General features: G+C 29.0%; 1 protein-coding gene across 4 annotated transcripts in view; it reads left to right on the forward strand.

The window, feature by feature from the left end:
- The window catches only part of scat (VPS54 subunit of GARP complex scat), a 126,091-nt gene that overhangs the window by 38,820 nt on the left and 59,789 nt on the right, over positions 1-27,482 (forward strand). For 2 of the 4 annotated variants that reach the window (XM_075368233.1, XM_075368232.1), the window contains exons 2-6: positions 9,452-9,749; positions 13,090-13,212; positions 18,000-18,102; positions 20,155-20,432; positions 23,883-24,025. In XM_075368233.1, coding sequence (XP_075224348.1) covers positions 9,452-9,749; positions 13,090-13,212; positions 18,000-18,102; positions 20,155-20,432; positions 23,883-24,025 — 945 coding nt within the window. Of the gene's footprint in view, positions 1-7,403; positions 7,510-7,639; positions 8,056-9,451; positions 9,750-13,089; positions 13,213-17,999; positions 18,103-20,154; positions 20,433-23,882; positions 24,026-27,482 lie in introns of those variants that run through there. The other 2 variants (XM_075368235.1, XM_075368234.1) reach the window with 2 other exon arrangements.

Below are 27,482 nucleotides of genomic sequence, written 5' to 3' on the forward strand. Positions count from 1 at the left end.
GTGTGAATTTTGCACAAGCTCACTTTTACAAGTCGTAATTTTCCAAAAAAATATATAAAAGATTAAGAACACGCAGTGTTTATCGAATGGAAATATTTTACTGCCGACAGATCAGTTTAGTATTTACCAATGTAAGATAGGTATTATATGCAAATTATTTTATAACAAAAGGAAGAGTGATTAACATAAACAGATATATTCTTATGACGTTTTTTACCCACACATGTATTTGTTCACGTATATACATTTATATTATTGTAAAGCCTTCCGGGTTTTTAGGAGAAGAAATAAGCTTTTTATACTAATTGTTAAATAATTTTATATGTTTGAAATACACTGTGTTTTTTTAAAACCTTATTGCATTATGTAACGGACTTTACAATTTTCTTATTTAACAAACCTAATTCAATTCTCTGTAAAAAGTGAAATTATTAATTAATTTCAATCAAACTTAGTCGTGTAATAGACGCAATTAACATAATTTAACCTACAATTAACGATTGTAATACAATTTAGTTGAAAGATAAATTATACCACCCGATAACAGTGCACAATAGTACAATGGTATGATACATTTTAATTATTGAATTATTTACATGAAGTTTTGTAATTACAAATAGCTGAAAATTTTAAATGTACCTTAATTTCTCAACATTGTAGCAAATTACTTTATTCTATTTACATTTCATCTAGTTATAACTTAATTAATTTTTCAACTGCATCCTTTTATAATATTATTTTTTGCTGCGAAATACGTTATTTGCAGTTGACTGTATGATAACATCCCGAGTAGAAAAACGACTCCAGTTAATATATTATCGTGGTTTTTGCCTTGTTTTTTTTTTCAGAGTAATAAAAAGGATGTTCAAGAAGATAACGATAAAGATAAATTATAAAAAATTGTAAAGCAACTTAAGATAAAATGTTTAATAATGATTTTTTTTGTATTCAGTCATTGACTGGGTTGATGCAGCTCTCCAAGATTCCCTATGTAGTGTGTCGTTTCATTTCTGTATACCCCCTACATCCTACATCCCTAACATTTTGTTTTACATACTCCAAACGTCTGCCTGCAGAATCTTTTCCTTCTATCTGTCCCTCCAATTTTAAAGCGACTATTCCAGGATGCCTTATTATGTAGCCTATAACTATATTTTTCCAAATGCTTCTTTTTTCATCTATTTGCCGCACACCTCTTCATTTGTCACTTAATAATGTATAGAGTAAAAAAAACAAAAAGAGCGAGAAAAGAAAAATGCGTTTCACCTTCAGAGAAGAATCATAGAAGAGAAAAGTGGAACAAAAAAGAAAAAGAACTAGCATGCATCTTGTCGGGTGTAGAGTAAGTAGTTATGTTCAGCTAAGGGCAGATAGGATACTGATAATTAGAGAGTAAACTGACACTTCTTTTACTAAAAAAAAGGACACTACTGAATAGAAAAAAAACGCTGTTGTACAGTAGTAGGAAAATGATCTAAGAGGCAAACCTCTACATTGATGTCGAATAAAACGGAAGAGTATCTAACGGAAGTATCTAATAGGTACACGTACTCGCTGATAAGCAGATTGGAAATGTTTATGAAGCCAGGAGTGGAGGGGAGAACACATGTTACAGTTATGGCGATGAAAACTGCCTCTCCACCCCTCACAATCATTTAAGAAAAATGGGAGAAGCCATATTGAAATGGAAAACTATGAAAAACTTAAACATATATTTTTTTCGCCAAATAACGGGGAATCTAGTTCATAAATATTAAAATTTATGAAGATTGGGAAATTTGTGTTTGGCCGTGATGTGGGAGTCCTAATTGAACAGGATGTCTCTTCAGACGAAATGTTTTAAGGACCTCTCTTTACATGACTTATTATCATGATCGTCCTGTTAAAACAGGACTGTTCATTCGTTCAGTTACCTCATCACTTGTTCTGGTCTTATTCTTCAATAAAAGTTAATTTGAGAACAAAACATAATAATTAATTTCTTTAGCGTTCTTATTCGTTTATTTATTCAATATGCGCGCGCGCATGTAGATCCGGTTCACTTTAATATCTTTCTTCTATCTGTAGAGATTTCATTATCTATTGTAGTTGTTCTATGAATTTCTTTCGCAGTAGTGTATGCCAACTTTAAAATAATTGTTTGTATGTTTAAAAGATTAATTTAGAATTCAGCTGTAATAATGTGAAAATTATATGTATAACAAATATGGAACTTTAAGAAATGTTAAATTCAAAACAATAAAAATTTAAACTTCCGTTAAATTAATTTTGAAATAAATCCCTGTAATTTATTTTTGTATGTTTTTCTCATCCCAGTTACATAAAAGGATAAATAATTAATGAGTTTGTATAGATTTGTGTCACTTAAAATTATGATTCCAACCGTCTTACTGACAAATAATGAATGAGGTCAAAAATTTAATTAATTTTATTTGCTTAATTATCGATAAAAATGTTAACTGTTTGAGCGAATGAACTTAATGTAATCAAGTATATGTTAATTAAAATGCCATAACTAATTATTGTAATCGTTCATTTAACTTTGCAGTTACTAATAATATACTTTTATAATCATCATTTAATCCATTAATTCGTATTTTTTTATAATTTCAGTAAACTCATAAATTTTAATAATGAGCGTTGTAAAACACGAAAAAAGATATTTAAAAAAAATACAGACAATATTGAATTATGATCGAAGAGTGGTTTACGATAAAATTTTTCCGTGATTAGTAATTACTGTAAATTGATTTAATTCTTTAAAAAAAGGTTCCAAATTGTTAGTAAGAAAGAAACAATAATAAATACATAACTAAGTTGTGAAAAATTGTTATTTACAATATTTTAATTTTTCCCTCAGTTTTTATGAATATGTTATGAAATTTTTCGTTTCCTTTTGTTTGTTTCATGAGTGACAGTGGGGTTATATGGATTGAAAGGTAAATCTTCCTAAAAATTATCTATTCTTTCTGAATCTCCAATAATTGCAACGATGTAGAGAATTCCACTATCAGAAAATCAAATGATTTATTACTTCCTTTTTTTTGTACGTTTATGTAAGGTGCTACAACTGAATGAGTATAAAAAACCTGATGTGAAACCATCAGTTACTTCTGAAAACAGAATAGCTATTTTAAAGAATAATTTAGCGTCCAGTGCCAGGCTTACTATGTGAAGTGAACAGCTAAATTGATATCCTTTATTTTCACTGACCCGAATATACTGTTGAACGTCAGCATTCCAAGTTCATCTAAGTACATATTCGCTTTGTTCATTTTAAGAACTCTTTATGTATTATTCATTTTTACCTATTCTTAACTGATGCCATTCTGTACTTTAGATGCTTTATATTTGTTAACGAGCGTAAAGAACATTGCGTCAGGTTGTTTAAACCATAATATGTACTTTTTATTCTGGAAAACATTCTGTTGTATTTAATGTCTTAAGTCAGGAAATTTTTTATTCATAAATATAAAACAGATTAGTGGAAAAATGTTTTAATTATTTAAAAAATATTTTTGAAAAACACTTTTCTAACTTTATTAAGATAATATATTTCGTTAATTTATTCTAACTAAATGTAAGTAAAGCGGAATAAAAAATGATCATTTCTACTCAAAAGGGCTGTGCCTCCAGATTTATTTTTGTAATTCTAATTAGGAGTCAAACCAGGCATAAGTTTCTTTGGCTGTGTTGTAAGTTCCTAGTAAAGGCCTGATTACCGACATCAAATATCAAACTAGTCGAGTATTCCGCCTTCCTATATCAGTTTAATTAACGTGTTAGGCTAGCCTTTTAGGGTGCAAACTCTTTACTTGCTTCTGCATCTAATTCTTTAATGTTAAGTACTCGACTTGTCTTCTAAATTGTTCAGATAACTCTTTTATTAACTCTGAACGCTTCCTCAGTTTTATATTACTGTTGTTTTAATCTCTAAAAATACTGACAATATCTTTGTAGAAATTGTTACATGATCGAAAATATACGTGTCGATTGCATCCAGTACTTAATCGGTTCGGTCATATTTTCATTATTAAAGTGTAAAGAGTTCCTATTTTCTTCAACAACAACAACGGAGTGGCACTACTTTTTACTACTACACATTGTTGAATGTAAATATTTGTATTTTGCCAATATTCTTCTAGCTATTGTAATTTCACAAGTAATTAATGTAATTTAAAAGTTTCATGCGTTTTTTAAAAATCTGAATTTTTTTTTAAAGAATGTCTATTTCTTTCTTTCTGTCATTTCATCGCAGATATTTATCGCCAACAAAAATTAATATCTTAATCTTTATGGTAATTTAATCGATACTTAAAACACAAAACTAACACTTAGAAAAATTAACGCAAACCACGATAACAAAATTCTTCTAGTAAAATGTTATTCTCCAGCGTTATACCTTGTGTAAAAAGGGTTAAATAACAAAATAGGTCAAATTGATACATATGCAGGATATTTTTAAAATCAATAAAATTCGAATTTTTCTAACTTTTCTTTGTTTTATTCAACTTATTATCTTAAATCATTTTGTTCAGAATTAAATTCTGTACAAGTTTTGTTTAAACGTCTTATGTGTTCATTACATCCATTTAACAAAGTTATTATTGTACGTCAAACATAAAAAACAGGGTTTTTTACCCAAGATTTTTCAAAAACTACTGCAGATGCGCTTGTGGAACCTATTTTATACGATTTTCAGGTCAAAAACATTAACAAAATGAACATTATGGAACTTCACAAAATTTAACCTTTCCCTTTTCCCCTTTTCCTTTTCCCAATTTCATCATATTACATTTTCCCCTTTCCCCATTTCCCTCTCCCTTTCCATTTCTTTCCTCTTCTTCTTCCCTTACTTCTATTTTCACCTTCCTCTTTCTCTTTACCCATTTTCTTTTTTCCTTTCCACGTTCTCCTTTTACTTTCCCTCATTTTCCCCGTCTCCCCTTTTTCCCCCATTCCCCTTTTATCTTTTTCGATTTCTCCCTTTTTCGCTAGTAGTTTTTTAGTCTATAGCGAACACACATATCGGAAAATTTGAAATGGAATCGTAAAATATTTAATACAGCGTGTATTGCTTTTACGTCCAACAGATAGCACTGTTTTTAAAAAAAAAAAACATGTTTGTACCTGTCACAGATGTGACATCTTAGGTATATAAATAGTAGGTTTATAAAAACGCGCGTATTCGAATGCAACGTTGTGTCAGAATTTCAAAGCATCCGTGAAGAACTTTAAGAGATTTAAGATTTTGAACTAACGAGCATTTAAATTTTTATTTATATAGGTACACAGAGAGAAAGAGAGGGAGTGAGTGAGTAAAACTTTAAGTCCCATTAATTTTACAATGCTCGTTAATAAAATGGAAACCTTTTTTGCAATGTTTACCGTTGTAAAGCGGAATAATAAGAAAATATTTTCCCTTAAAGTTAAGTGGTTTGAAGGGAGGAAATCTATGAATTATGTAAGTGGAAGAAAATTCTGAGCACAATTTGAATACAGCAAAGTTTTTTCCTTTAAATTAATATAAAATTAGTAATAATTCAATATATTAAATAGGCTATTTCCGGCCTTTAATCTGATACTAGAATGCTTTCTCGAAAAACAAAATACTACTGGATATTACAAAAAATTCATGAATTATATCGCACTTTATAATTGTTAAATAATATTCGACTTGTATTAAGCTATTGAATGTACTATATATTTTTGCGCTAGTGTGTTTTGAATTAAAAATATATCTCAATCGATTAACCGTAGTTATGGATGACTGAATAGGCCTCAGGTAAAGTAAAACTATGATTAATTTAAAAAGTCATGTTAAAGCGTAACTTTTTTACAAATAAATTATACTCCTTAACATTGCCAATATCTAACGTAGGTAAGTTAGATTTAAAAATTCCTGGTATTAAAAAAATAAAAATTTGTTACCTGTAATAGATTAATTCCGATTTTTTTTTCTGTACCGTATTTTACTAATATTTTGATTATATTTCAACATAGATATAAAAATGTACATAATAAAAATTAATCAATATAAACATCTCATGTACTGTAATAAAGTCTAACTTATTCAAATTTACACGTTTTTAAAGTAATTTAACATTGATTTTTGCTTTTTAGCGACATTCTACTTTTTCTTTATTTCTGAATGAATTCAGTTGTCGGTTAATATTCGCGTGACCCACCACGATGAAGTTGCAGTTAGTAATCTGCTCCCAGTTAATCGGTTGAATATACTTTGAAAATAATTACAATGAATACTGTTGTAATGATATTACACTGTATTCTGTTTTACTGCCGTTTTAAATACTGTATTTAATTATTCATGGTTCGTATAAATTGGTGTTTTTTTTAACGATCACCAAATGGAAAACGTGTTTTTATGATTTTCGTTTTCTTTTTTAAACAGTATTTTCATTCGAATTTTGTTAATATAATATTTTTTAAAGCTATTATATTTTATAAAATTCTCTGGAATAAGATTATAAGATGGAATAAGAATTAAATAAGTGGATAATATTAAATAATTAATTTGTTTTAATCACTGTACGAAACAAAAATATACAAGATATTAAAAAAAAAAAATAAAAGTGCAAATTGTCTTTGAATGGTTGAATGAAAAACGAGACAAAGAATGTTTTTCGATAATAACGAAGTTAACCGCCCTGGTTAGGAGAGGCCATAATTACTTAAGCAAAAGAGATGGAGATTTTTCAACCGATTATAAGCTCAAGTTTTACTTTTTCGAGAAAAAAGTATCGAATGGTTGTCTTGAAAGCTTAAAAGGATGAAATTAAGTTTTCAAGAGGTGTGATGTAAATGCAGTGACAGTAATAAAATGGAAAGGCCGACTGCTATTGTTTACTATCGCTGGTCTAAGGTTCTAAGATACCATGTTGAACACAAACAGTGACGATGAATTGGGTTATTTTTAAAATTATTGCCGTCAAAATAGTTGTCTGAATATGGTATTGTGGAGTACTTTTTAAATTCATCATGTTTTTGTAAATTAAATTAAATTAAATTTTATTATTCGATTTTTGGTAACAAATTAATTAAATGCACTGATATATAATTAATTCTTTTTTATCACCTCGTCTGTGTGGAATAATCCATCTTTTTTAAAATGGAAACGTGCAAGATTTCCTAGTGGTTTCGGTTTTAGGAAGATTTTACTGTATGGATGGATGTATGTGTGTGTGTGTTTAGATTTTTCTTCTCAAGGTGACAAATTACTTTTCAGCCGTATTTGCGTGCGGTACACACGTTATTTGAAATCGGACAACATTTTTTTTTTAGACTCTTATGTTACCCCTCTATTAGTGAAATATTTTAAGAATGTTGTATATTCAGAAAGTTTCCTCTCGGAAAGGAAATATAACATAAGCTAATCGCTTATACATTTAAGTAATTAGTGATGTTATATTTTAAATAGAAAAAAATGGTGGGGAAGTGAAGAGGTTTGTTGACAACTGCTTCTTTTATCGTCGTGACTTTTGATCATAGGTTTGTATAGCTATCCATATTGTATGTGTACAAAATGTATTGCACACATTGTTTATTACTAGGTTTTTAAAGCAATCTAGTAGAAATAAATATTGTATCAAATGATATGATATGAAACAATTTTATTCTAGGATCGTGTTCCAAGCGATGACGTATCCAACGAGGTCTACGAGTACGCAGCTCAATAAATGCTTAATGAAATCCGGTTTTTTCTTCAATAGTAAAATTTTAATTGGAAATTTAATGAATTTAGATTATAACATGGAATTTCCAATCTAATAGTGGGATAAACTATCAATTTAAAAAAAAAAGGTTTATTCAATGCTTCACCAAATGGGCTTTTCGGATGTGTCGTTAATTATTACTTATTATAGTGTAATATTATTATTGTGTTAATGAAAAATTAATGCTCTTTTATAATATTGTACATGTGTTTTCTTGTGTTTAATACTAATTGTGAAAGAGTTAGAAATAAAACTTTGTTCAGTTAAAGAGTTCTTCTGCTGGTTTTCATTAAAAAATATCAATGTTTTGGTTTCAATTCATGTAAGTTAATTTAATTTTTATTGTCATTAAAAAGTAGTTGTTATTAAAACTGTAAAAAAAGTGTCAATTATTTTTAATGTATTTATTTTATACTTCCTTGTACGAAGTATTGCGATAGCGAAAAATTTCGGTTTTCAGATTTCAACGGAAATATCTATTTTGACCATCCCTGAATTTTTTTGATTAGTTTCGGCGTGACGTCTATACTTACGTACGTATGTATCTCGCTCAAAACTCAAAACGATTAGCTGTAGGAAGTTCAAATTTTGTATTTGGGACTGTTGTAATATGTAGTTGTGCATCTCTCCTTTCGATTGCAATCGACTGGACCAAAAGTGTCCAAAAAAATCCAAAAAATTTTAATTTTTGATTTTTCTTAACTGCAGTAATAAGCCCTCATTGAGAACTTTTAAATGATATATCATAAGTGGTACTTATTTTCATTAGTTCAAAAGTTATAGTCAAATAAAATTTTAATTAATGAAATATTTTTATCTTACAAAGGAAAGGCACATCGGTTCAATCCAACTTCATCTCCTTATTTTTTTAACTTTATTTTTTAATTTAAATTTATTGATTTATTAATAATTATTAACCTCCGATTGTAAAAAATTACAATAATAACATTAAAAAAAAATATCAGAAGTTATTATTGAAATGAAATTTTATTTACTTTTAATTTTATAACAAAGTTTATATGTAATTTAATTACAGTATAAGGAAGTCATGTGAGTCCACATCAGATTTTTAGTTACCTTGAATACTGTCTTATTTAAATAATTTATATATTTATGACTAAATGACTATATATATTTATATATATATATAGTCATATTTTGTTTATCATACATAGTTTATATGTTTGTTTAAATGTAATTTTTGTTTTAATTTTATGACTTGTGTAATTCTATTTTTATTTATTTAACAGAATTTTGCATATTGCTTGTAAAAATAACCAGACACATAACAAGTTATTTTATTTCATTAATTTTAAATCAGTTGATTTCTTTTACTACATATATATGTTTAAGGATTATAATAGAATTTGTTTATACATTATTTTAATGTATAAAAAAAAATTTACAAAACTTCATTTGATGGATTGGTGTAGTTTGTGATCAAACCTTGAATTTTATTTCATCAATGTTATTTATCTTGAAAGAATAAAAGAAATACAAAAGTAAATTAAATTTGAAAATTTTGCTTTATTTTGTTATAGTAAATTATTGTAAATTATTATAGTAAATTATTGAAACTTTTAAACAATATTTGTTTAAAATTGTTAATGGGTTTATCTGAACTGGTCTTTTTGAAGTTATTAATGAATTCTGTTTTATTTATATACATTGTTAGTTTTAAAAGTTGAATTTTATGGGATTTTTTTTTCTTATTTCAGACATTTGCGACAAAAGCATTGTACCCAAGAAGGTGGTTCATTTGTTTGTCGATACGGTGATAATAAAGTTTGTTGCACGTTACCAGTGGAAGGTGTAAGCGATGCAGATTATGAACAGCATGTTTACAAGCATCACGCTTTTTCAGGCCCTAACAACAAAGCTAGAAAAGTCTCTTCAGCATCTATGGCATCGAACCATTCCCGAGCCCAAAGCTCAGATGGTAGTGAAAAATGGACCATATTTTCAGCATCACAGAACTTACCGGCTGTTCTCAATGATCCAACAAAAGGAAAACAGGTGCTTTTTAAAAAATTTGTTTAACTAAATAGAACAGTGTATATTTTCAGTATAGAATTTTTCTTTGGTATCAATTGCTTGACTGGTTTGATGCAACTTATAACTTTCTATTCTTTGCTAATCATTTTATGTTACCTTATCTCCTATATCCTTTGTCATCAGTTGTTTGTGTTATATATTGTACAGTTTTCACTCTTTAGATTTGTTTAATACCCAAAAATTAAATAAAGCCAAATTACAAGATTCTACCACAGGCAGAATCTTCCATTCATCTGTAAACTTATTCATTTCACACTCTCTTGAAGAACTTAATTTTTAACATTCTTTTATATTTTGTATTTTAAAAGAATCTAATTTTCTGGGCTTTTTCCAGACTTTTCTATGGTTTGTTTAACCACAATAAATCTCTAAACACCCTAAAAACATTTTTACGAATTTCTTTATAATTCCAGAAAATATATTTACAAAAAAATTAATTTTATCTATAAAAACTCTCATTTGTCATGCCAATCTGCTTTTGATTTTTTTTTATTTTTTACATCCTTTGTGATGCCTATTACATAAATAAGAAAATCCTGCAAACTTGTGTTGTATCTTAATGTTTACTTCATTATTATTTTTTTAATTTGATTTTGTTAATTACATTTTACTTTCAAATTAAATTTTTAATACCTTATTTTTTAATTAATTGTAATTTAGAATAGTTGTATTCAATTCATGGTCTAAAAATTTTGTGTAATCCTTCAGAGAAAGTAAAGATTCATAAATCTAATTTATTTATGTCTTGTAATAAACAGCAAAGAATAAATTATTGGTCTTCTCAGTTAAATACTCTTTTTCGTAGATGCAAATTGTTAAAACCAGTATGAAAATACAATATTATATTGTCAGTTAAGAAATTGCTTTTGCCATTTTTGTAAAAATACAGGACTGACAGTAAGTAAAAGAAATGGGTTATAAACTAATGGATGCATAGTAATTATGATGTGTGCTCTATATTTAATTTGGTTATTCCAGATAAAACTACTATCTATTATTTAAAATATTTTCAATTGAACATGATCAAATACAAATGACTTTAAACACCTTCTAGTATTAGTTGTTATATTTAGGGAATTTATTAAAGCAACTGATTTTATGAATTATTATACTTTTGGTTCTTATCTTATTAACGACAAAAAATGATTTCACTGGAAATAGTCATATTTTCATTCTTAAAAACTACTACTTATGTCAAAAATTATTTTATTCTCAGTTGTTTTCTCCTTTATCCGACATCTTAATCTTACATTATTACTTTGATTCATGTTTTATTTTGAATATAACGTGTAAAAGACAATTGGTATTATTTTAAATAATGTTAATGCGACAGTGAATATTTATTTAAGTACAGGACACCCTTTCAGTTCAGCATGCCAATCCCATCCATGACATGTAATTGTTCACATCGTTTTATGTATATTTAACAGTGCCAATGGTTTACATCATAAAATCATGAATAGACCTACTACATACATATTATTTTTACTGAACATATTTTTTTTATTTAACAAACAGAATAATAAAATATGATTTACATTTAAAAATGGGAATGTAATAAAATACATGGATATAAGTATTTTAAATTTTAACTTCACAGTAGTAACGCAAATCATTTATAATTTATATTTAGTGAAACAATAACATACTGATACTGCGTACATACTAAAGAAAAAGTATATAGAACAATTTGATTTTACCATTTATTCATACTGACAGCACACTGGCATCCAAATTATCTCTACATTTTTTTTTTTTATGATGAGAGGTAAATTCTGTAGTGATGAATTAAAAAAATAATAAAGCATTAACTTATTAAATACAGTACTAATGTTATTACTTCCTTGTAAAAAGTAAAGGAAGTATTGTGATCGCGAAAAATTTTGATTTTCAGATTTCAAAGGAAATATCCAGTTTGACCATCCCTGAATCCATTTTGACTAGTTTTGGGGTGACATCTGCATGTATGTATGTTTCTCGTACTACTGAAAAACGATTAGCGGTAGGATGTTGACATTTTGGATTTAAGACTGTTGTAACATCTAGTTATGCATCTCCCTGTTTGATTGTAATCGACTGGACCAAAAGTGTCCAAAAAAGCTCAAAATCCAAAAAAAATTTGGATTTTTAACTTTTTCTTAATTGCAGTAATAAGCCCCCATTGGTTATTGTAAGCTTTTCAATGATAAATCATAAGTGGTACTTATTTTCATTGGTTCCAGAGTTATAGCCAAATGAAATTTTAATTAATGAAATATTTGGATCTTAAAAGGAGAAAGCACATTGGTCTGAATCAGACTTCATCTTTTTTTTTACCCTTTTTTTCAATTTAAATATATTGATTTATTAATAGTTATTAACCTTTGATTGTAAAAAAGTTTTACGGTAAATAATAATTCAATATTCAATAATAATAATAAAAAATATGAAAAAATGTCAAAAGTTATTAATGAAAAAATAATTTTATGTACTTTTCTTTTTAAAAAAATGTGTATATGTAATTTAATAGGTGTATAAGTTATGTGGTGTCCACATCAGATTTTTTTTGACACTAGTTTAAACCTTACACAGTCTGATACATTGGACAATTCCACTTTTTTTTTCATCACATAAGCTTGAAGCTTGTGCATGGGATATGGAAGTGGAATTTTGTTTGTAGCATATGAAAAATGCCATGACTGACCAGTATTCAAACCCAGGACCTCTGGATGAAAGGCCGAGACACTACCACTTCGCCACTTTATAAATTCAATTTCCTCAGAGAGCTCAATTTCTGTATAAAAGTTTAGAATTCTTGAGAGTTTCAATTTAAAAATAAATGAGGTCTAGTATTTTCAAAACTATTAGTTCAGAATTTTTTAATTAGCATTTTTTGTAAATTTAAATTTATTAATTTTATATTTCAATTTATGTTTCCACATTATTATTAATATTGTTATTCTGTTTTGTTATTCTTCTGGTTCATGTATATTTTTAATTATCTTGGTTTAATATATATTTCTGTTTGTTTACCTGTAGAAATTCAATTTTCTTACTGCTTGCTTGCTTCTACTTAAAAAACCTTCTTATAATTTTAACAGCTATTATTTTTGTATATTTTCTTCAGAATTGTAAAATTGATTCTTAATTTAACAGCATTTTGTTATATTTGCAATTTTCAGACAATAATCTGATGTTAGCCTGGTATTTTGCCCTTAAAAATTTATCAGAGATTTATAAAACTATTTTTATAAATGAGTATTTTATTAAATTTTTTGTATACATTATAGTAATACAAATTTTTTTCAATGTTTGCTTTCAGAAAGATTTTTTCACCAAGATGTGGGGTGATAGTTTTGTTGAAGTTACAAATATTCCTGGTCCAAGTTACCTTCCTAATATCACATTGCAACATTTTCAAGGTTACCTTAGGAAGATAGCTAAAGTAAGTATTATTAATGCCTATGTAATTTACATTGATTTTCTTTTCTTTGCTTTATTACTGTTTTTATCATAAGTATTGTGTTATTTATTCTGGCAACCATTTTAGATTAAAATTGTATTCTTTGAGATGTAATTTTTATTGCTTGAATCATGATTAAAAAATATATATCATTAATCTTTATTTTAAAAATTGTGTCGATGGTAAAATTTCTGAATTCACTTTATACACACATAGGTCTTTTTTAAAGTGATTTTTTCTGTTAATATCAGATGGAGCGAGTAAAACTTATTTTTTAAAAATCTGTTGGGTGCAATGATATAAAAATATCCACCAAAGAACACTGAAATTTAACAGTTCACTGTAATATGTTTTTGTCTACCACTAACAGATACTGTATTCAAGAGAATGATGTGTTTCCATTGTGCACCAGTATTTTTATCAAGTCACCTTTCAACTTCATTCATGAACAATTTAAAGAAAAATATTTTGGTGAGTTTATTCCTGTGAAATTACCGTCTACCGTCCATGTCACTGAAAAAATGTTGTGTAATCGATGTTGTGGCCCAGACAAAATAAAGAGAAATAACCAGTTGTGTGAACACTGAACACTGTTGTCAGCAGAGCAATCTTATGTTAAGAAATCCCCATAAGTCAACATATTGATAAGCCCAGAAAAGGGATTCTAATAAGTCATGTAAATAGTTTGTTTAATATGCATTATGGCACTTCCTGTTTACAGCACAGAATATACTTTAAATTTTGTATTTATATGATCTTAGTATTATGAATTATGTAAGTTGAGTGATAGCTATAATTATAAAAGTTGATTTATTAAAGGTCTTCTCAAAAAGTGTTGTTAGATAAATCATTGTATTAAAAATATCAATGAGATTTATCATACATATCATACACCAAACAAGGTATCTACAGACAGTTTTTGACTTACATAAATATATTGTTCCAGGACTCTTTGTGGAAGTCAAAATTTATGTAAGTCAGATTTTTATCATAACCTAAGGTCTTTTGTAAACTTGTATGAAAAGGTACGAAAAAATACTCAATTATGAAAAGATACTGCAATACAAAACTCAATTACATAATCCTCCTTTACCAATAAGGTACAGAACCTCATATTCATACAACACCGATGGTAAAAAATTAACTAATTAATAATAGTTCAACAATAATTAATTACCTCATTACTAGGATCATCTATGTCCAACTTTTCAAATGCAGCATCAGCGATGTTGAAGGAAGTGACTCACGTGAAGTAAGCACTATGTTGTCAACATGAAGACTATTGCTAGGCTGGTTGATCTTTTTAAAAAAAGATCTAGTGGTATTTGAACTGCTGTTCTCTTTTTCTCTGCATATAGTTCTTTGTAACATGCAAAGGAATCTTCAACCATTCTTTGCATCTTAAGGAAACGCGACGAGTTCAGATCCATTTTCTCAAACCGTCTCAAACATGAACTCAAATCCCAAAATGCAATCACCATACATTTCATTCATAACAAATCTCTTTTAACTCTTCTTCTAGCTCAGATTTTTTGCTTTTTTTTAGCAATTTTTGCAGCTTCCAGCTTCATTAAACCAGTATTCCATAATATGTTATAATGTAATTCAATGAGTTCCTCTACATCATGTTCAACCAATTCCATTTCTAGTTGTTTAGATAAATCCACTATTTCTTTGCTCACTTCCTGAAATGTGTTATCTGTTTGGAAATGTCTGAAATATGGAGCAAATTACACACTTTCCGTTATATTTCATACATGTAGATATACAAAAAAGTTATAAAAAGGATAGAAAGGTTGTATTTCCATGCTTTTCTAATGATCTTAATTACATTAAATATTAAATGAATTCCAGAAATCTTGAAGAATGATGTTGGAGTCCTAAGTATAAAGGAATCTAAAGAGCATCCAGTGCTTAAATTGTCTGCATAGATGTTCTATGTAAATAGTTTGCCGTGAAGTTTGGTTTTTCACCCTGATCCACAGGTTGTAAAAATGTAATCTTATTGGGGAAGATTTACATTAGGATGAAAATCTTCCAGATGGAAAGCTTGCTTCAGAAGAAGCAATATCTAAAAAGAGATGCCTTTTTCAAGGATGTTGCACTTTTTGCACTTCTGTTATCAAAGAATTCATAAACCATTCTTCAAACAGAGTGATCCAAACTAGAGTGATCCACAATTTTTTGTGGATCAATAATTAACTGGAAACATTGTTCCTTGCTGACTCCTTTTAGTGCTCATGGATTTTCAGATTGGTGGCTTAACATTGGTTTGAACTAACAAAAACCAGCTGCTTTAACCCCTAAGCAAACACGTCACTGTTTTTAGATACTTTGTGGACAGATATTGTTTTGTCTTCTAAAGAATGTAAGAGTGAGAAGGTATTTTGTGATAGTACAGGCCAGTTTCATCCTCATTAAACACTTGTTGAGACATATGGATTTTCTTCTATAATTGCTTCAAAATTCAATGGAAAGGTTTTCTGCTGCTACTGTATTGCCACTTGTAGCTTCTCCATACACTTGTAAATGATAAAAACTTGTTCGCTTTTTGAAGCAGGCAAACCAGCCATTGCTCTCTGAAAATGTTTGTGTTTCGTCAGGATATGTTCTCTTCAGATCTTTGAACAAATCTTTTTCCTTAAACTGTACAACTATTAGTTTAAGAGGCACACACTTCTGGATGTGAACTTTCATCCATAATGTAATTATCTTCTTTGTAAAAAGAAGCAGCTTTTCCATCTCCATAATAACACCCTCATGTCTCTTCATTATCATTGTCAACTTCATACCGACTGTCCCTTGTATATGCTCTGTGATACAGGCAGCACCTTTCACTATTGTATTCACTGTGTATACTGCAAGCCCAAGTTCATATTTTGTAGAAGATAATCTCTGGACATCTTCACATTTTTATTTTCCTAGCTCTAGAGCTATCCTGCAAAAAGAAAAGTATGGTAATCGGTCAAAAAATGGGGTATAGGTGTTTTTGCATTTCTCAACATTTCATGACACAGGAACCCCAAAAAACAAGAAATGTTCATATGTATGTGTGTTGGCGTATTTGAATCGCTGGTTAAACCAACTTTGATGAAATTTTTTTCAGACACTCGTGTATATGTGGCAATCGTTCAAATTTTGAGATCTATCTCCTGGGGGTTTTTGGAGATCAATTTCCTGAAAACATTTTAAACATAACCCCCACATTATATTAAGTTCAATACATATGTGCATGTTTATCTTACCATTTAAAAAAAAAAAATTGCTTCAAAATTCCAACTTCTCCAAAACTCAAAAAAAACACTAACTTTTTATTTATTGCATATTTTTTACTGAATTTTTTTAATGTCTTCCTAGATGCAGTAGTATTGCAAGTGACCCCAAAAAAAAAAATACTTTGGGAGCAATATTGGGGGTGGAGAGCCAAAGTCTAAAAATATTGATTTTTTTTTTTTTTCAAAAATGTTGGTCTATTTAAACTTTTAATAATGTTATAATTTTATATAATAGATTTTTAGTAATAATATTACAATAAAATTTCATCAAAATTCACCTCCATTCCTCAAAAAAAGAATTAGGTAACGTTTTTTATTTGTTATACATTTTTTAGTGGATTTTCTTTTGTTTGTTCCATTTAACATAGTAAGCTGATAATTTTTTTGTCTGTTTTTATTTCCTCTACTAAATGTAATAAAAATTATTAATAATAGATAATCATAATAAATTAATAAAAATTATCACTTTGCATTTTGGTGCGCAAGCATACTGTCAGGTTCATTGTCTGTAATTACTCAATTGTCAACAAATTTTTACAAATAAGTGTCATTTTGTTCAAAACAAAATGCTGATTAAATTTTATAGTAAATAAAAATTTAATTAAAGAAATAATTACAAAGATTTTGAAGGTGATGTTTTCAAAATTTTTTACTTTCTAGATTAACACACTATTCTTAGATTTGCTAAATTTAATTAAAGTAGTTTTATCCGTTCCTGAGAAATAATTTTTTGTAGAAAATATCAAAATGGCATCCAGACGAAAAAAAACAAAATAGGACTTATATTGATATGAACTTTTTTTACTCATTTTGGTCTCATGAATATTTCCTGATGTTAGGCAAATATGTCCAAGAACACTCCGTATAACTATAATAAATAACCAATGCCAAGAAAGTATTACAATTTTGCTATCAGCCCATTTTTATAATTTACAATTTCAGTTCCTTGCAAATTGTGCTTGTTTTCCAAGATGGGACTTTCTGTTTTGCAACAAGAGTACATTTTTTACCATCAGACATAAGTTTTTCTGTAAGTCAAATCACACATTACTTCTCCAGACACATACAGATTTAGACTGAATGATGCCATACCCCGTGTGTTTCGTACTGTTTATGACAAGTCAGCATTGCCAAATTAGCATGTAGTTCATGCGTTACTCACTAGGTGGCTCTCGGAATGGAAATTAAATACTACTTCTAAATACTAATTTAAAAATTTAGTACTATTTCTTGCTTCAAATGTAAGTACCATTTGTTTATTTTACTTATATCAGAAATTTCTTTTACTAAGTATGAAGTTTTGTATGTCGAATTTAACCCAGGTACAGTCTGCACTTATACAATAGACTTGCCATTTCTAAGTAAAATGAAAGAATTTATGTTAGAAATTGCAATCTTGCATCCTATTATTATATTAAATATTTTATATAATTTTTTATTTGTTGATTAGTTCAATGTAATGTTAATAACATTCCAAGTTTTCTGTTTGTTTAGAGACATCGTAAACACTCCAAACTGAATGCTGCTATTCCTAAACCGCATTCACATGCTGATCTGTTACAGAATTTTCCAAATCTTAGAGTAGGAAAATGTATAGGTATGTTATTACACTTATTAAATATAAACTTTTGTATTATCTAATTTTAACTATTAATCAAAGTGAATATTTTTCATTTTTAATTTGTTTAATTTTCAGTATTCAGTTTGATAGAAAGTTATAATCTTTATTGAAAATTACTATATCAGTAATTTAATAATAATAATAATTACATTTCAGTAATTTTGTAATACTGAATTACATTATTATAAACTGTAACTAGTACAACATATTATATTAGATTTTTGTATAAAAAAATTGGGAATTTTAGATATCTGGAATATGAAAAGTTTCACTGAAAATTTCTTCATATTTTTGTTAGATTTAGTAGTTAAGTTATTCTTTTAAAACCTGAATTATTTGGAATAGAAAAAACATGATTTTAAAGGACTCTTAAGATATTTTTTTGATTTAACTTTGGTATTTCTGAGTCATATTATTAATAATATTAATATATTAACCTTCCTAAATTCAGAAACGCCAAATTCTTTAATTACTTTTCCAATGGTAATGCTGTTTTAATCTGATTAATGTTTTTGTGTTTAATTTTACAAGCTTATTATTTATGTTCAAAAAGGATATATGAATTTTGATGCTAGGCTTGTTTTTTATATTAACTTACAAACCATTCTGTTTTTTACTTTATTATGCTTAAATAGTCTAGTATATAGTAGAAGAATGCTATAAAGAGATTATGTTTGCTTAGAACAACTTTTTTATTGTTCATAACATAGTATCTGGATAAGGCAGCAGATTATTATTGTTTCTGTATAGTAATAAACTAATATTAATTATAATCATGAAAGATTTTCCTATTAAATGATGAGACTGACTTAATTCACTTTTATTTATATGTATTATAGTTCTAATGCTTGTATCCTTCAATAGAGTCTTCATTCACACTTAATTGCTGACACAGTCTTTTTTTCACTGGTGGAAGACATGGAGGATCAGTTCCTGTCAGCTATTTTAACTCATTGCCATTTTCTTCTTTATTGCATCAGTTGACTCAAAACGTGTTCCTTTAAGCACAGATTTCACTCTAGGGAAAAGAAAAAAATCACATGGTGTCAAATCTGGCTTGTAATGTGTTAGACAGCCAAAAACTGCTTCACAGAAAGTAGCATGTAAAAGACATGCTGTCTTAATGAAGAATGAAACCATTTTTCTACATCTCTGTTTATTTTTACTGACCTTTCAGCTTTGTTAAAATTTCCTTACAATAATGCTTGTTCACAGAGTTGGCATCAAATTGGTGCAGCATGGCAATGCATTACACTCTGCAGCATGCTACAGAGTGTGGTGATGTTTGTTCTGGTAAAAAAAACATGTTCAAGGTCTCTGCCAAGAGCTCACTATCAATTCTCGTTGCTTTCTCTAAAAGATAGAAATAAATCATTATTTTTATAGGCGCACCTTTTATATAAAATTGACTGTGTAAAAATGAACTGTATTTAAGTATGACTTTCATTGTATTAATTTACATTTATAACTTTTTCTCCTATTTTTGGTAAAACTATCTTTGTTATCTTGATGCAGTTATTGAATTGTTGATTTTGCATAAACCTTAGCTGTGAAGTCAAAGCTTTTGTTTCAGGAACTTTAGTTTGAGCTAAACTCTGTTTTTAAATAGCTGCTCACTTACTGACAGTTGTCAATTTTTTTTAACTGTAGTTTTCCATTTATCTAAATTCCCTGGTGATGTGACTGTTTCTTACTTGTATTTTCTTTGTTTTCACATTGTTAATTTATAATATTTTAATAGGAAAAACATTTTTTGCATACAATTAAGCATTGATGTATTGAAATTTTGTTTTTATTTTTTTTAAGTGTATGTCAATTTATAAAAAGATAAGCTGAAACAAATAATATAACTCAGGATCAAAAAAATTACGTGATTTACAATTTGCAAACATTTACAAAGAACAAATGAGTTGATCCTTTTACACAGCATATTATCTCTGTAATATTGAATAGTATATTTCAATTTAAAATGTAACAATTGGTTAGGGTTTTAAATTAGTGATTTGTTTTTGCTTATTTTTTTTTCAGATAAATTTCAGTTTGATGTTAGTTCAATCCCAAAAATATTTCTAGAGCAGAATTTTAATTTAAGTTCTATAGAGACTTTTAGTGCTGTTTATCCACATACTGCCATTTCATCATCGTCACCAACATCTTTGTCTACTGCTAATAGTTCATCGACATCTTCTTCTTCTCCTTCTCATAATAGTGTTAATAAAAATAGTAGTAATAATAATAATTATAGTAGTTCAGATATTGTTAACACCAGTTCGCCTAATAGTTCAGCTAAACTTCTTCAAGAAAAGGTAAATAAATTAATTATTTGCATGTAATTAAGTACATTAAGGAGGCTAAATATTTCAATTAAGTGCTTTTATAGTATGTTAATTAGTTTTATATGTTTTATAGTTTCAGAATGTTATTTTAATTTTGAAGATTAGTATATATTAGAAAAAAGTTCTGAAGTTTTATGTTTGAGGTTTATAAAATTTAGTACACATATGCATAATGTATGTGGCATACTGTATGGGGCTTAGTAAGATTAGGTATAAATTTTTATGTTTAATATTTTAAACAAATTTTTTTAATTCAAAGATTTTTCTAAAATTTAATTTGTTACTTTAGAACATTTTTTTATGTACTTGAAATACTGTAAAATTTTCCACATTTTTATTTTTAAAAGAATCAAAAACTGTTAGTTAAAAATATCTTCTTTTTTACTATTTTTTGTATTCATTGTTATAACTTACATGAGGCTCTAAAACTATATGTTAATTTTTGCTATCAAAAAATTATTCAGAATATATAGAATAGTAATTTACAACAAAAAAAAAAGGTAAAAGAAACACCAAAATAAAAAAAAATTTAATTTTTAATGTTAATTATGGAATGTTGTTATGTGTGGTAAACCAATTACAGTCAGACACAGTGTGTAATTAGCTGATTTTTTATTTGATATATCTGTTTATTATTATTTATTATATCCGTTTATAATCTGTTTATTAGTGTATTAGCTGATATATCTGTTTCTCTATATGGTTTTCTTGTCTCACATTGATACATGTGTTATTTCATTTTCATGCCTAAAACTATAGCAGTTCTGTATTTACATAAGGTATTATTAGTCAATAGTTTGTTTTTTTTAATACGTAGGAGTATTGACTTCCTGACTACAAATAAAGACATCAGAACATTTCATATCCTTCTAGTAAGCATTAGTCACATAGAGATCATGATATTGTTACAAAATGTGATACTTCACTTTTGTGCGTAACTCTGTATACAGTTTGTAAATTTTTCCTTCTTTTTAATATGAATTTTTTATAGATAATAATAGTAGGTCATAATTTTTTTTTGATTAATTTGATTAGTATTTATATTTTATAAAAAAATTTATAATTCGAGCAAAAAATAATTTTTTACTATTACTGTATGATAATTGTTTATTTTTTTCCAGTGTTATTTATATTACTTGAAAAGTAAGTTGTTAGTAAATATAATCACAACCATTCATTAATGGTCTTGATATCATCTGTTATGTTGTATCTGCCAGTGTAAATTGGACAATGTACTCCTCCCTTTGGTACTCCTCCTCTTTCTACCACACGTTCTACCACCCCATCATCCACTTCGCAGTGCAGCCTACGTCCCATCAATAGGAATATTCTTCTGAGACTCCCAGGGACTATGAAAAACGTCAGTGCCTTGTGTATAGCGGTGTGAAAAATGCTATTAAAAGATTCTGCACATCTTGGGTAACAAGCACACAGAGATTGCCACTGGGTCGATTCCCTTCAACTCCAAAAATTCTCCCTGTCGATTGACAGACAGCAGCTACTGCATCAAGGGAGGTCCTCCACTTGTGAAAGCTGTATTGTCTTTCAGAGAGACCACCCGCCTCCTCTATTGCCTTTGTGAGCCTCTGTTGCAACATGCAAAAAAAATCAAAAATCTTAGCCAGTGCATCTGCCATGGGCAACAGCCTGTAACATGACAGTATATCGGGATCTTTCCCTGGCTTAAGGATCAAGACTTCTCTGGCTCTGCGTCTACATATCTCAGGAAATATCACCTCTTTGAGGCAAGCATACTATACCTGTAACATTGCCTTTGATCTAGCCCTTGCTATAACCTTAGTCACCAGGTTTGGAGAAGGTTTGGCCCAGGGGGCCTGTCTGCAGGCATACATGATGCTGCAGCAGTGAGTTCATTCCCAGTGAAGGGTGGGGTAGACTCCTCTCCACCCTCTTCATCTTCCAGGAATGCATCCACATGTGGGAAAACGCACCCAATGATATTCTCAACTTCCCTTTTGTTCCGTTGTGCAGGTGCTCTAAATCTGAGGACTCTCCTGACTAGGAGCTAGTAAGGTTTCCCCCACGGGTCTGCATCTACTTCGGCTATCAGCCACCACCAGGAAGCTCTTTTGGCATCCCGTATGAGGAAATTCATCTGTCTCCTGCTTGCCTTGTACTGCACCGTGTAAAGAGCCCTTAGAGAGAGTTGATAAGTCCTTGTCATCAGTCTTTTTAATCTAAGGCATTCACTCTGTTTTATACTAATCTTCTTAGTTCACCAGTATGCCAGTGGGTGGCATTTCCCGCAGTATATTTTGGGGAGTTATCCATTGCATGTCTCCTATTGGCAGTCCACCAATTTAGAGGCCTTCTCTTTGGCTGTTGCAGGCTCACTGCCAGTGAATGTCATGACAATGGCCTGATGATCACTAGCGGTGTAGCCCTTCCATACTTGCCATCCCTGCATACTGCCAAACAGTTCCGGGATGGCGAAGGACACATCCACCACTGAGCCAGAAGTTCCTCTCCTGAAAGTGTGGGTGTCACCAGTATTCAGGCAGACCAAGTCATGTACAGAGGCAAGGTCTGATAAGTTGTTACCTCTGGTATCCGTCCTGGTTGAACCCCACTCTTTTGTCTCTGAAGAGTTGTGAGATCATAAGCCCCAACAGACTTAACAAGGACAGAAAATTAAATCCACCCTAGGAATAACTTAAAAAATAAAAAAATTAAAATCAGTAACTTGAAATTGAAAAAAAAATACGTAGAAGTAATTACAACTCAAGGTTTTCCCCAAGCGGCAAATGCAGACCCTGCCCACAGTTCCTTATGAGGTAACTTTTACTAATTAATGATTTTGCATAATGACCATCTTAAGTATATGCTCCAAACAAGTTTCTTTCCCTCGAAATGTTGAAGAGCCATCTGAGAACAAGCTTGCCCAACCTCAAGATTCTCATACAGAAGAATCCAGTTGTACTATAGACTGTTAGCCAGGTCCCCGTTGGAGAGAAACATGTTAAATATTGTCTGAGTGGAATATTGCTTTCTAAAGAAATATTGCTTTATTTCATTTATTATATTTTGATTTCTTTTTACTCCCTTGTACGAGTTAAAGGAAGTATTGTGATCATGAAAAATTTTGGTTTTCTGATTTCATTGGAAATATCCATTTTGACCATCCCGGAATCCATTGTGTGGTTCAATGTGATGTCTGCATTATTGATTTAACCTCTGATTGTAAAAAAAAATTTAATAATAAATAATTATAATAAAAATAAAATATGAAAAAAAATCAAAAGTTATTAGTGAAATAAAATATGTACTTTTAAAAATGTGTGTATGTAATTTAATAGGCGTACAAAGAAGTCATAAATTATGTAGTCACATCAAATTTTTTATACGTATTTTAAATCTTTTATGATTGTTATCCATTGTACTTAATATTTTCATTTTCAGTTAACCCATTACCTCGATATGGTAGAAGTTCAAATTGCTCAACAAGTTGCTCAGAAATCAGAAGCTTTTTTTCATGCAATGACATCACATGATACATTAATGGAACAACTTGGTCAAAATATTGCTATAGTGAAAACATTAAGGTAAGTTACTTTTGTGTTTACAAAGTGTTTGTAAGTTTTTCTTAAGCACTTAAATATAACAAACAAAAATCAAATTATGCACATCACATAAAGTGCAATATACATACATTTTAAAATTTTCAAGACAGAAATATTAGAAATAAATAATAATTAAAAACACAATCTCTTGAAAAAATACATGTAATAAAAAACAATAATATTAATATTATGAATGAACAATTTTAATATAATGAATTGATTCAGCAAATAGTAGAATTCATATAATTTAAATTTTCATCCAATAGATAGCAATATGTTTTATTATCAATAAAGATTTCTCTTTTTTGGTTAGGTTTACAACCTAACCAAAAAGAGACAACATTCCTTTCTTTAGATTTTTAATTTATTTTAATTTTTACATCTGATGAAGTGGTGCACACCATGAAATCACCAATGATAAGTATTATAAAAACAAGCAGTAAGTAAATATTTTCATTGTTTTATTATAAGTAGTAATAATTATTATACTGGGTGATTAAAAAAGGACTTTACAACTTTAAAAGCATATAAAAATTAATTGAGATAACTTACAGCTTCAGTTAAAATCTCATTTCATAGAAAAACAGATAGTTCATCACCCAACATTCACTTTGATTCAATATGGCTTCCATTTGTAATGCAACATACATCCCACCTGAAGTCAATTTCATTCCAGACTGTAGCCAGCAAATCGGGCATTACCTGTACAGCTACAATGTTAATTTGAAGTCTTAACTCAACAAGATCAGCTGGAAAATGGTGGTACGTAAACCTGATAATGAAACCCCACAAGAAAAAATCTAGCGGGGTCAAATCTGGAGAAGGGGTGGTAATGCAATTGGACCTTCACAACCAATCTACTGGAAATCAAGTATCAAAAAAATCTCGGGCTTCTAGGCAGTAATGAGGTGGTACCCTCCTTGTCTTACTGATAGTAACGGCGTCCATCCTCTTCATCATCATCTAACTGAGAAATTAGAAAATTTTGAAGCATGTCCAGATAAATTATACAATTTATACCTTCTGGAAGAATAATGAGACGTACTGTCTTTGTTTGCTTAGGGCATAAAAAAGTTGACCTTAGTGCTATCACAAATATGCTGCAAAGTTTCATGAGGGTTTTCGCTACACCATATTAGGCAGTTATGGGTGTTTACCTTGCTAGTGATATGAAATGTTGATTCATCACTAAAAATGTATCATTGTCTGCAATTCTATCCATCATTTCCGCATAAAACTGCAATTGAGCAACTTTGTCATAATCTGTAATGTTTAATTGAACAACGCTTAGTTTGTGTGGTTTCAATCACAGTCATTTATGTAATACATGGCAAACAGTCTTTTATGGAATGGCAGTCTCTTGTGACGCACGTCGAGTTGATTTCTTTGGACTATGTGCAAAGCTTTCTTTGAGTTGTTTCTCAGCAACTTCAGGGGTGTGTGGGCATCCTGGAAATTTTGTGTGTTTAACAGAACAACTTTCTCAATGAAGGTTTAGTGCCAAGAGTAAATTGTACGGCCTATTAGGAGGCTCTCTACCATACTCTCCATGAAAATTACGTTGCTAACTGCAAATTGTGAAACCAAAACCCACAGCAAGCATGTTATGCACCCATTTTTAACAACAATGATGACAGTGCTGCTGGCACATTTGGTACTAGTGAACTACACGATTCAAAGTTGATGTGTTTTGCTATGAAGTTAGATCCCAACAGAATTTGTGAGTTGTCTAAATAAATTTTTTTATGTTTTTAAAGTTGTGAAGACCTTTTTGAATCATTATACTGCTACAATGATGCTTAATTACAAATTCACTAAAAAAATTCACTTTTAGTATAATTTTGTCAGAGTATAACTTGTCTAAAGAAAATTTAAAGTGCTAGAACTATCAATAGTTTTTATTAACTTTTAAGTTCAGTAAACTGTTTTTTAATAAATTAACTTAAATTACATATTAACATAAAATACATCTTATCATTTTTGGAAACATACAGTAAAATATGTGATTGAAAATAAAAAAAAATGTTTAGAATGTTTTCTTACTTGTTATACTCTTATTAATTCCTCGATGAAATAAATTTCTGGATTAACAATGCAGGACAAGAATTTTGAAGAAATAATTCTTGAAATCTTGTCCTAATTATTTGATTTATTGCTAAATTGTTTGATTTAACTTTTTAGGGGTATAAGGAATAATTCCATTGTAATTGGGGTTTATGAAAGTTTATAAGAAATGCTTACTTTTTAGATTTTATCTAAAATATTCTGCACTAATGATATAACAATTAAAGGCTTAGCTTGTATTGATTACACTTGATTAGTTTCCCTTATATACAAGAATATGTCGTGGTTCATCATCTTCTATTTCTGGAATACCCTAGTTGTCATCATCTAATTTTGTCACTAATCTTGATTCATACTTGCCATTGAAACACCGATTCTAACAAAGAGATTTCTCATGAAACTTCTTAATATTTAAAATTTGTTCAACTTCTTGAGTTTGAGATGTCAATTATTACAACAAATAAAAAAACTTTTATAAATTTTCCAAAAATTGGCACTTTATTTTATATAAAATTACATAGCCATTTCAGTTCCATTGGAACCATCTTCAGTAGTAACAATCAGTATTATTGAAATATGGAAAGGAGAACATGTAGCTTCTGCGACAATCTACATGTTACTCTTCCAAATTTCATGCGTTTATCTGTAATTGTAGGCTATATAGCAAAGCCATTTAAAATAAAGTCCCAATTTTTGGAAAATTTATAAGTGTTTTTTTTTCCTAACATTTACCTAGATCTTTGTTACACTTATACTGAGATCTCCACAAAGTTTTATTCATTCTTGATGTTTTTTTTTTTTATATATATATATATATATATACTAGATACCCGTTACAGATTTGCCTGCAAAAATTGTCATAACTTATTTATATACTATGTCAGAAGTTCTTCCATTTGGCGTTAAAAATCTCTAAACTTGATGGAGAACTCACTTTGGAGCAGGTCACATGCCATAGGAAAAACATTCTTCTCTTAAATCTATTTCTGCAACTTTCAGTGACTACCCTTGTAACTTAATTATCATTGCAAAGCAGATTTTAATTGGAAATGTATCTTTTTGAACTCGATAGGGTAGTCAAAAGGTATTTGTAATCTTTATAGTTTCAAAGTTATCATCTGCTGCATGATCTCTTCCTTAGAAATTATTGGACCTAATATAAAGTTAACAGAAAAAGGGCTGTGATTATCACTAGACCACATTCCATTTACCTTTTTATTTTCTGAGTTCACTTGCATCCAAATAAATAAGGAAACATATTTTCAGTAAAATATAGGTTACAAAATGAGTTTGGGTTCTAGTTTTTCCTGTTTTCTTCAGAGCTATTTAATGCTTTCTTTTGTTTCACTTGATTTCTTAATAAAGTTTTACATTC

The sequence above is a fragment of the Lycorma delicatula genome, chromosome 6, assembly GCF_047948215.1.
Source record: "Lycorma delicatula isolate Av1 chromosome 6, ASM4794821v1, whole genome shotgun sequence".
Taxonomy (NCBI): Eukaryota; Metazoa; Arthropoda; class Insecta; order Hemiptera; family Fulgoridae; genus Lycorma; species Lycorma delicatula.